The following is a 12,662-nucleotide window of genomic DNA, read 5'->3' on the forward strand; positions in this document are numbered from 1 at the left end:
TCACATATGACTTCAACTATTGAAGTTGTACAATACTTCAGACCATGGCTGGTATTTTTTATGTGTTAAACGGTACCGTGCATTGGCACAAAATAATCGATGCAGGTCTGACAACATAATCATATAACTACGTGAGAGACAATAAACTCTCTAAAGTCATCATTTTTCCTTTCAACGTACGGTTGATGTCGATTTCTCTTGAATTATGTAATAACAAGATGATTAACGTGAGTCTGACGGATATATTTCCTGCCAGTCATGCAGAAAATATGGCTGTCCAATCGGAACGTAGCTCAGGGACTCTTGAACGTTCTCATATTCGATCAGTCAGTTATGACTCCCTGACTCCAATCGTCAGTTATGATTTAGAGAAGTTTTGTCCGTCTTTCGGTGAATAATCAGTCTGTGACGATGATATACGGGATAGTTATATCGGATACTCTATTTGAGATCGCACACGTCAGAGCACTTTGCTCGCACGAGGAAGTAGGGAGCAGACGACGTGGTAAAAGATAACACTGGAAGGTGTAAAACAATTGAAACCATGGGACGATAATAGAGAGCTCCGGCTGATTCTTACAGAATATGAAAATTATCTACGTTAACAATACCCGATATTGGACTAAAGAGGCCGTGGAGGATAGTGTTATATTAACCCCCATTTAGACAATATTTCCAAGCCTGTAGGCGCGAGTAAAATGGCAAATGCCCGGATGTCCGCGCTATGGCATTATAATGTATTACACATTTCCTTCGATCGCTCTTTAAATTTTTTTGTCAGGCATGAGGGTGATATACTACACCACAATAACAGGATATGATATTAAATGGCATGTTATCGATCATCAATCTTAATTTCCCATATGGGTAGAAAAATATTGAACGAGAAAGTGAAATTAATACGTGAATCTAAAATTCATGCATAACAGCATGACACGTGTTGCACTCAAACGGATGCAAAACATTTTGTCAAAAATCACGGGCACGGTTTTTGTTTTTATTTATTTATTTTTTTATTTCATTTGCCTCCACGTGGCACGTGTAAAAGACAAACAGACAGATAGACGAGACGATCGTAAGCATATGGCTTATACAATTAGTATATTGGTGTTGTTTCCGTTGATAGTTAAAACCACGTGTATATAAATGAGCAGATTTCGTTAGTTGTAGATGTGTATATGTATACACGTAAGAGTATTTATTTATTTGATAACATATAATAGTAAGAAAACAAAATAAGCCTTCTCAGCTTTCTACATCTTTGTATTCCGAACTCAGTTTCGAACGTCTTGTTCTTATCAAGGAATCAAGTGTAACAGTTTCACAGGCTTTATACATGGGCATGTTTCCAGGGAGTAAATGGTCACTGGGACAACAAATCTCCAAGTACGGACATGTCAAAGCGTTGTGAACAGCTATACAGAGAAAGAGGTCAAAAAGGATAATAATATTTATTTATTTATTTGATTGGTGTTTTACGCCGTACTCAAGAATATTTCACTTATACTACGGCAGCCAGCATTATGGTGGGAGCCCGGGGGAAACCCACGACCATCCGCAGGTTACTGGCAGACCTTCCCACTTACGGGCGGAGAGGAAGCTAGCATGAGCTGGACTTGAACTCACAGCGACCTCATTGGTGAGAGGCTCCTGGGTCATTACGCTGCGCTAGCGCGCTAACCAACTGAGCCACGGAGGCCCCAGTAATAATATTAATCTTTATTAATCATTGTAAAATCAAACATACAGTTCATTATGTACATTAATCATAGCATTCCTAGATAACGTATAACAATGCATGGTTAATTAATACACAAGTGTGGTCAAATGGTCGAGACCTGTGGCCGATGGCTTCCATTCAGATTGGGTTGATACTTATAAATAAATAAAGTTTTTTTTTACATCTAACAAAGCCTGGTTTCCATCCCGAACTTTGTAAAATGGAAAAACTTTGAAATGCGGTGTTAAGGAGAGAGAACATTGTCTAATGAGTCGAATAACAGGAAGAAAACAGTGATTTTCATTGAAAATATTTTGTCTGTTTACGGTTAGCCGGGGTCTTAAATCCGTTGTCTGACCAACGTGTTGTTTGCCACACCCTTGGAATATAAATATACTACGTATTTAGATTCACAGGACATGTTCATTTTAACATATAACAGTATATGTACATAATCATTTACTGTCTCTTTAGGAGACTATATTCAATTAAATTCACCAATTCCTCGTTTATTCCGCTGATACCAAACATTTGTCAAAACATTTTTACAAAAGCACTTCACTGTTTAATCGATTAATGACATTCCCTAAGCTGAATGACAATTTAACTGCTTTAAAAATTGGAAAGTTTGGCTATTTTTTAAATATAAAGATAGTTAATTTAAAGTAAATTTGAATATGTACATACATGTGACGTTACATGCGGCGTTACGTCGTCATCTATCCCAAAATTCAACGCTCCCTGAAATTAGAAAGCCGGTCGTAAGTGGAAAGGCCTGGCAGAAACCTGGGAACTGCCGTGGGTTTCCCCTCGGCCCTGCCCGGTTTCCCCAACATGCACCACAATGCTGGTCGCCGTCGTATAAGTGAAATATTCCTAAGTACGGCGGAAAACCACAATCAAGTAAATAAATAAATAAATAAATCAATCAAATTAGAAAGAATTAAACTCACTGACTGCAGAAGAAAGAATTTTCAGTTTAAACTTATGGCAGCTGGTAGCCCTTTACCGTCTGAAGTTTGAATCCAGTTCTTGACTGTATATATGCGGCTTTACGTTTACATTTTGTCAGATGTGGCCCACAGATTTGTCTGAACCACCTGACTTGCATAATATATTGAGTGAAGTATAAATTAAACAGTCCATCGATTCGGCAATTACTCAAATGATAATCTGTTACAGAATGAAAGTTGTTTACGCTGTCCTCACATTTCAAAGATGATGCGAGAATCCCACCACTCATGTTTTTCAGATTTTAATCAAAACTGTTGGCAACGTCTTAAATTTCATATAAATCATCGCAGAAGACTGTGATTTGAAAGGCTTTGGAGAAAGAGGTATAGCGTTGTATGGCAAAAGAACACATCTTTCTTCCGTGCACAGACCCTGTAATGGTGTCCAATCACGCAAAGCGCTCAGCCGCTTTGTTACGTCACCGCTAGATCGTCTGCTGTGTTCAAAGCGGAAGTAACTTGAATCTGGGGACAAGGTCTCGGCGTAGGGTTTCACTTGTCCCGTGGGGGGTTTCTTAAAGCTTGGGTGCGTTTGGTTCCGGAACCAGGATAAAAAGGCTGCAGCGTGTAGACTTTCCTTTCTTTATTTCAACTCCGCTGCCACGACATGAGACAACGTAAGGTGTACGTGCGTTGATGCGGGGAACTGTAGCACAACTCAAGCCTTAAATGTAATAATCAGTTTGATAGAACCATGACAAAATTCAATTTTCCCAGCGAAAAATAGAGCTTGCAGCAATAACGGCTTAAATGTACTGCTTTTTACTCCAGTGGTTTATACGTTAGGTCGAGGAGTTAACCATCTTAGGGCGGGGTTTCTCACTCCCTAAAAAACTGTGAACACATAATTGTGGTAAAAGTGCATATACACATAACATTGTGTGGCAGCTGTAGCGTACACAGCTTGTATACTTAGTGTAACACTGACTGGTACACATGTCACTTTTGTGTACCAGTCAGTCGTACATAATATCAATGTCCCACTGATATACAGTGTACACATGTCATTGTAGACATGGACCTGTGTACGCCGTCGTTTTTTAGAGAGTAGGTTTTCTCTGTGTTAAGTTAGGCTTTTTGTTATTGATGTTGCAGACATGAAAAAGGACAACTACAGAAGATTTATTGATTCAGGGTGCTACACATTTACCGTGGTGTTTACGAGGACGTAGTAATCAATCAAACTGTCAAAATCAAATAGAAACGTATAAAATGTTGCAAGAAAGGTGAAACACCAAGAAATGCTGGAGAGAAATTAAAATTCAGCAGGCCGAATAACCTGTCACTTTCGCCTGGACAAATTCCTACTAGTAGGGGCTCTCCTGAAAATTGGTTTCAGAATGAAACAATTGTCGTGCATGACATGAATTTTAATTTCTTTGTCCGGTTCCTTCTTGTTCCATTTTCTTGCGATTTTTACAAATGTTAATACACACGATGACGATTTTGTGTGTTAACTCATGCCAGTGATAGAGCGAGAGATAAAAACGACGAAATGAACGCACATGCCTGGTAAAAACAAAAACAAAACAAAAGTAATAAAAAAAATAAACGATCTGCGACGCATGCGCCTTTTCAAAATGAAATCCACGATTAATAGCAAGAAGAGCACCATACCCACGTCCAACAGCAACAAAGCTCTCACACTATAGTTGCTCCACGTATTTTGTTGAATTACGGTGCAAAATTAGATGCAAGGAGAACACATGTTTGTTTATTACTTTGAACTGTGGTAGAGAATCCATGCAACTGTTACAAAAATAGACGAACAATTACGTCCTTCGCCTTACAGGTCCTTTAATACTAACAACAAAATGCTTCCTTATAGTGGAGTTTTCGGGCGGTTTTGAAAGAGTTGTTTGAAAGGCTTCAGTGTTTTCATCCTGAATGTCACTTCAAATGAACCAGCCCACGGGCGAGCCCTCAGCCTTATCCTCTGACCGCGGTTGCACGCGTTGCCATAGTTACTGGTGCAACAATTTGTCCCGAGTGCATGGTGAGTACATGGGGCTGTATATCGATCCATCCGTCCACCAACGCGTTCGTGCCCCGTCTGAAGATCATAACAAAAACAGAACAGGGAGGAAACTGAAAGTTGCCTCCAATAAATGAGAAAACCCGATAGAACAGTGAATTATATGTAATATGTTAATGCCTGCACCAAAACCTTCGTGGCTGTCAAAGAGCTAATGCTTCACCGTATACTGGGGGTAGTCGACAATTTGCTCATTGACTGCAGACCGCCACGCTATAGATTATCGAAAAACTAGTCCACCAGCTGTGAACCAGATTTGTCCGCTACAGTACTGTAGTGTTCGCTGTTCACTCGTCCCGCCTTGCGAGTTTGGGACTACCCCAGCATCCCTCCCATCAGTCCAAACGACCCGAGAGGAACGGTGGCTTTGCGCAGGCGCGTTGGGCAGCCCCGCGCGGTATCGTCTGCAATGTTATCAGTTGGTGCTGTGTAGTCAACGAGTGCCAGTCAGGGCCGATGTAACTGGATCTTTACTCTGAGTCGGAGGGAAAGTTTGCTAGGAGCTTCAAGCTTATACATACAGGCTTTCTCCAGATATGTGACCCGTTTTTTTCTCTCTTTCCCTTGGTTAACGGGTAGAAATGAACGGGCGGAATGGCGTCTGTGCTGGGCAGAATTCACTGGATTATTCTTGTGTTATGTTGGATGATTGTACTTTCAAGTTGTGGTGAGTAATGCCTTCTTTATCTACTCCATCATCTCTGAGCTATCCATTCTATGCCTGTATATCCTTGCCTTTCCAGGACTCCTCTTATGAGACAGGCCAAAAGGAGCTTTCCCCACATCTCTTGTATACCGTAGAGCTAGAATCAAATTAAGTTTCTTTGTGACTAATCTTCGTGTAGACTTAAAACATTTGGACATCCTGGGAGAAAGGTTTTAAGGCCCCAAGAAGTTTCACGTAGATAGGATGTAAAGTTCCCCGGTGTTCCCAGACCATCTTTACTGCGGCCTCTAGATGCAGGCTAGCAGAGGTAAGGCCATTTTGGGAACTCGACGTGGAAACATGCAGCTAAAAATAGAGCAGGTCTGGTAAATCTGTTCCGAATTTAAATCCCGCTGGCACTAACACTCTAATATTTCCTATTTTTGTATCTCCACTTAAATACAGTACGTCTTTCATAAAGTTAACAGTGAGATTGGATTTTGTGTTCATCGAATTTGGAGCAAACCGGTGTTTGTTGAATGCCGAATGCTGAATGCCTCTGTCAGGGTGGATCCTATCTCCTCGAACTGCCCAGTTATTAAATTCTGTATGCATATTGCTTTCATGGCCTAACTTTATTCTCTCTGTATAATAGTTTTTAAAAAAAATACGGTCGAATTAAGTAGCTTTAGAATTATGCTAGAGCATGAGAGGAAACGTAGAAGATTTGAATTATTTCGGTACAGGTGAATATCCCCTAAATATGAAATCAGAGCGGAATTGATAGCACTGGCAGTGCACATGCCAACAGATGAACTGGATTTGTAAAGTAAATCAGTGAATGATTTTGGTTTTACGCAATTCAGCTATATCGTACACTCAAAAAATGTTGAATGTTGAATTAACAGAATACGTGTGTTACATTTCACATGATAATCTGCTGCAGTAACAGAACAGATTCTGGCATCATTTAGAAAAGAGACTTTCTGTTAAAACTAACTGATTATTTATAGCGATGCACATACAGTAAATGAGTATGATGTGTGGTGCACTGTTGTATTCTACAAACGAACACAGCACTGAGATATTAAACGATGAGTAGTTGTATTTGAAAAGTACCTTGCCCCATCACATTAGATGTTCCTGCAGAATCTCTGCCATTTAGTCAGTCAGGTCACTCAATCAATCTGTTGCTGCTGTTAATCGTTGCAATGGAAATTTGCCAAAATTCCTGCCTGGATCTGTGGTTGAGGTGGGATAGTTTATATCACTTGACACCATTTCGTCGCACCACACAGCCTGCACAGGCGGAAACCACATTGCTGCGTATGTTAGACGACAGATGAATAAACCGAGCAAATACGTGTACACTAGCGTTAGTATGCAGTACAGGCTCTGGGCTATTAAAGCATTACTAATATACTGTGACATTTCTCGTGGCATTTGGCGCGAGCTGAACTTTACCCTGAATTGCCAATACATGTGCTCATATGCGACTTTCGACGCTGGGTGACAACACGGGCGGGGTGATGGCGAGGGTATAGGTTGATGCTCTGGGTAAATGACTTCCATTACTTTCCAGCAAGTAATATTTAAGTGAAACAAAACATCGGAATAACAACACAAATATGCGTGCGCGTATTTCTCATTCGTTCCTGAAGTATATAATGTGTGTGTGTGTGTGTGGGTGTGTGTATACACACACCCACACCCACCCACACCCATATATATATATATATATATATATATATATATATATATATATATATATAGCTGCTTATTATACGTTATCACTTTCCAGTCCGTTTCATACAAACACTTGTTAATAGTTTGTTTATATAGCAACGATTTGCGTGATGAAAATATATGTACATATTAGTCATAAAGTCCTACAGTGTGTATAACTGTGTAAACCTGTTATCTTATTCGTAGAAATGGGTATTACATACTTCACATCTCACAATTTAGTGAGCTTTGTTGCCATGATTCACAAAGATGCGAATTAATGTGTAAGTTTTACATGCACAAAATACTTGTAATCTGGAGCAATATTACGAATCGTGGTATTGGTAGCATATGGATATTTTTTGGTTTTGTTTTGTGGAGAGGTAGAAATACCTGAGCCTAATAAAGATTCAGATTCAGATATATTAACTATTCTCTGAATCTATACATGTATCTATTACAAGCACATTTGTCGCCACGTGTAGGCTTGTTTTGTTTCTCTCGACTCACATGTCATTTCTGGATAATGGGATATTTTATAATTTGGTCGCTGGTGCCAGTGGCATCGCCGTTTAGTGTTTGCAGAGTTAGAATTAGGTCACTGCAATAGACCATATAACAGCCCTGCGCGCTTTGTCCGTCTGGGTTAAGAGACAAAGAGACTCGAACCAGGTGGTGTGGGCCTACCTGTATACAATATCACCTGCTGTATGGACAGGTATACTGTCAAATTGCGCTTTAACGAGTTAATCTTTCCCAATTATACACCGTAGCTAACAAATTTTACAGCACCCCAATTTCGATGAGTTGATTTTCATATTAAATTCAGTCAAGGGAATCGGACTGCTACAACGGGACCGGCAAATTTTTTTCATTGCGACGTTTCTGTAGGCTTGCTAAGATCAATACGATGCCGACTCATTGTCTAGCTCCCTTCCCTTATTATGCAGGTGTAACAACACACGGGTATGAATTAATCATGGACGTCCAAATGGGCCGGGTAATTAGGATAAGGACAGTCGTGTTACCTGCCCTGGGGGTGCTGGGGTAAAATATGGTAAATCTGATGAAGGAATGGCTCCTTAAAATAAATGTGGACCAGACTGCTCTGCTTCGCCTTATGGTATCTACGAAAGGACAAATGAAATAAACATTTTGATTAATCTTTTGCTGCTAGATGTAGCAGTCGATGATGAACAAGTGCATTGTATTGGGTAGCTCTGTTACATTATCCGTGCATTTTTAAAGGGTTGTTTTAAGCAATGTATTTTTGTAAAAAATCTAAGAGAGAGAGTTTAAATCTGAATGCCCCAGTAGGTAATTGCACACTCGAAAAATTAATCTGTTAAATTTCACAGAAAGTCTGTTGTCTGGATGATTCTAGAATATATTCTGTTATTATAGTATTAATAATGCAGTATTATAGTACTACTGTGCTAATTTAGTGAATAACATCTCAGGTCAGTATATTCAGACGTTGCGCTTGCTTATGGCGTAGATGGTTCTTACAAATTAAGTACGCGCCTACTTGTACAATATAACTTGTTTGTGACCACAAAAAGACGTATAAAAAATATGAATTTACATTTGAAATTAAAGACTGAAAAGAAGACCTACTTGAGTAAAAGATTATTAAAACTATCGTATTAATGAATATCTGTATATCATGATTTACGATGAGTAATCGAGTATGACAGTGAGAATGACAACTGAGCGATGTGTATATAGCGTCTGTGTTGACGATTTTGTCAACACATACTGGTTCAGTAGACAAACTTCTTGGCTTTCCAATTACAATTCTTTTCTCTGTAGGGGGTGGGATGGTGGAGAAATAAAATGGTTACAGGGAAGCATTATCATCTTTGTCTTCTGTTTTTATTGATCGACATGGAATTCAATCTGAGCGATAGCACAAAGGGCCATGGTAAAGCTGACGTGCGCGTGTAGTCAAGGGTTAGATTTACGTGGGTATAGTTTTCTGATCCTGTGGACTGCTAAACCTGAGCAAGGGTCGCATGGGGACAGCAAGGCCACTAATGTACCCCGGCACCTCAGGGCAGCACGATTGTCTAAAAAACACTGACTCGCTGGCAAGGGTATGTTTTATTTATATCATGCGCCGGGTTGTGGGGTAAAACGTGACAGATGTTTCGCAGCTTGACCATCCATACCCTAACTTGCGTTAGCGAGGCTGGGGGGTCGGAATCAGGGATGTGTCATTGGGACCCGGATAGAGTTGGTTATGCTTCACTGAGCACACGATGACTGCATGCCCACTATATTGATGAACTCTCCAAAGCCCCAGTGCACGGGGCAAAAGAGATGTATAGAGAAATCGTAGTCTGGTTTCTAGTTCATGGAAACCAAAGCCGAAGAACGAAAAATCAATCGTTATGTTTTGGGGTTCGGTGCTGCGCAAGATTTGCAATTTCTGATTTGAAGCTTGAATCGGCCGACAATATTGTTGTGTGTATGGCGGATCTTTTGTTGTCGGTACCCCTCAGCGCACTGACATGGTTTAGCTCTAGGCGACGGTTAATATCCCATCTTTTCAGAGTTAATAGTGCTAATGACAGTCATCCCGGCCACATGGAGCCATCAGAGAGCAGGCGCGGCTGTTTGTCCTCTCCCCGCTACACCCATCGCCCCTCACTCACCATCCCCTCCCATCACAAACACACAAACTCCATCTTTCCGCATCAACAGCAGGGAGCCGTCAAGTCGAGTTTAATCGCAGTCGCTATTTGGTCAAAGAGCTGAGTGGAACTTCCAAAAGGCACCACAGCCCTCTATCAAAGTGTAATCCATGCTATTAGCACCCTGCTCAGAAAACAGAGAGGGTGTGCAGAGATTCCCAGCGTATCCCATTACGCAACAGAGCTGCATATTCCAACATGTGCTGGGTGACACACTGGAGCATTTGACGTTTTCAAAATATCCTGCGGTATGTTTCTATTTGCAGCATTGGAGGTATTTAAAAGATTATGGTTGTAACTAGCAATGCAGACAGCCAAAATATATTTAGCCTCATTGGGCTGCATGATGGCTATTGTATTGATATCTTATCTGGTAATGTTACAGAGCGGCCTACTCGAAGTTGTAAATTGTTCCATATCAGAATAAAACGCGTGAAGTGCATAGCATAGTGTTTCAAGCACTTGTTCAAAACTCTTGCGGTGGCAAAGTAGAATAAGGGCATGTTCCAAATACCTGAGCGATAGTATAATTCGGTGAAGAAGTTGCATACAGATGTTACTCTAGCAGAATAGAACGTACTTACGGCTCCAGTCAGATATACATGTACTGCCTAGCACCAGATTAAAACCGACGAGATAGTAATTTGTGTCATATTGTTGTCTGCAAATGTGGTTATAGCAGAGTAGAAAGGTTTACCTGTCTCAGTCAGGTAAAAAAAGTGTTTGGATATTATACAAGTATAGGGTATATTACCGCAAATGGTGTATACACGTATGTGGGGTAGCATTTCTCTACCAGTCAACGTTTGCATCCAGTTTGCATTCAAACAATGACGTCCATGACACTTTATGTACTACCCTCTCAATCCATCGTGCCTGAACTTTGCTAGGTGTTAGCATGGTGTGAGTCTGAACAAATCCAAGTGTCCATCAGCTAATTACCTTAGAGGCTTTTGTTGGTCTTACGCCCTCATAGAACACGCCATGGACATTATTAACTAGTTTTCATATCGAGGTTTCAAAGTGTCAGGGGTCTCGCGAGGGACTTTTGCAGTGAAAGGGCAGTGATTGGAGAGAGGGGTTATTGACTCCACCCCCTCCAATCTCTAGCACGTGTGTGTGAAATTAAGACACGTTATTGATTCCTGGATAGTTGGGTCATCAAATATGGTCAGAAGCAGTGGTCAATATGGGTACAACTGGTCAAGCGATAAGGACGAAGATCTTCAAAGATTCCTTTCAAAGGTACAGCAGTGTACTGTATTACCATCTTGTATGTGCCACCCCACCCCACACCATCCTCTCCCCTAGGAGCTGTGACTTGATGGCTCGCCGTGGATCCACTGACCCTCTGGGATTACTTTTTCTCCCCTCGATTGGGCTAATACCCCCGGCGGCCTAAATCGTATATACGAGCAGTTAGTAATTACATACCAAGTCCCCACTAATACCATGACTATATTTGCATAAATGAATCTGTATTTATTGTTTTCCAGGAATAAAACACGTCTTTAGTGTCCGAGGGCTGGTGACCTACTTATGCAAATGCACATCTCCTTGGAATATTGACTGTCAAAAGAGTTCTTTCGATTTTGACAGGCAGAATAGCTTGTAGTTTATATCTTCGTGCCGCGGCATATAACTAACTTGAGGTCTAGTGGTGAACTCGCGTCAGTGGTGTATTCATTCACCGGCTTCATGTGTTGCACAAATTTAACCACAAAAGATTTGGTCGACGAGGTATAATGATGTGGTTTAGCTGGCTGGACATAAATTGGGAGCAAACCTTAATCTGTGAAATTTCGTTTAACAAAGTCGGCCAAAACTGACGCAAGCGCACATAGATGTACTTGAACAAGTCATGATGTTGAACTTGGAACCTGAAATGATCTATTAAATATGCTCCAGGTACCTTTTATAAACAGATTGACGGAGTAATTATGTGTTTTTGAATATTACCGATAGGTACACAATTTCTTTGTTTTGGGCTACACCCGAAGAAGAGACCCTACCCCCACTATAGTCAATGTCTCCAAATTAATTAGTAAATAACCCATGAATCGCTGAATTCTGGATATCACCCAAATTCATTTTTTCTCGGGAAGTGCATCCAATGTCGCATCTGTCCAGAGTAAATACGTTTTCTAAGGGCTTTTGTCGGGTTTGCAGGAACACTTGTCTACGGCCTCTGTATTAGGTTGGGTTGAACACGTCTGAATGCAGCCGTCTATTCTAACACCACATGGCGACTTTCCTGCAGGGTTTCCCTTGACACGACCGTTTCCAGTCTTTACACCAACATGTGCTACTCGTTTAGCCGATAAATCCCTGACACCACCCTGCGAACATAAACAAAAGACCGCATGGCATACAGATTCCTTCTGTTGAGATGCTTTAAAGAGACTGGGGGTTTGACCTAGTGTTTATCTAACTCTTGCATTGCGACGTTGCTGTCCTGTATAAGTGGAAAGGATCTGTTCCGAGACCAAAAGCTGAACTGATTTTTAATTCAGGAACTGGTGTCATTAACACTGACAATTGCGGCCGATAATCAACGTCCGATTGTTCACACCAGATATGGGTATACACGCATGCCCGCGCGCGCGTGTGTGTATGTGTGTGTAGGGATTGTAACACGCTCTGTGCACGTGTTGGCTCATTACTTATATGTGTCACCGGAATGTAAATACCGTTGCTTAGCATGTATAGCATTTGAAAACGACGTGAGAAGCGTTAGGAGATTGCACCGATTACGTCCAGTGACGCACAAACGTATAGTTAGACTTTTACCTGACGTTGCACACGTCCCCGATGAAGGAGTACAGCG

At 41.0% G+C, this 12,662-nt stretch overlaps 1 protein-coding gene across 1 annotated transcript in view; it reads left to right on the forward strand.

Annotated features, from left to right (window-relative positions):
* The first annotated feature begins 5,206 nt into the window (after positions 1–5,206).
* LOC135470615 (receptor-type tyrosine-protein phosphatase T-like) overlaps positions 5,207–12,662 on the forward strand; it is a 77,769-nt gene continuing 70,313 nt past the window's right edge. Inside the window, exon 1 of the mRNA XM_064749652.1 lies at positions 5,207–5,435. Within this exon, the coding sequence (XP_064605722.1) occupies positions 5,363–5,435 (73 nt within the window). The 5' untranslated portion in view covers positions 5,207–5,362. The remainder of the gene's footprint in view (positions 5,436–12,662) is intronic.

Source organism: Liolophura sinensis, chromosome 7 (genome assembly GCF_032854445.1).
Source record: "Liolophura sinensis isolate JHLJ2023 chromosome 7, CUHK_Ljap_v2, whole genome shotgun sequence".
Taxonomy (NCBI): Eukaryota; Metazoa; Mollusca; class Polyplacophora; order Chitonida; family Chitonidae; genus Liolophura; species Liolophura sinensis.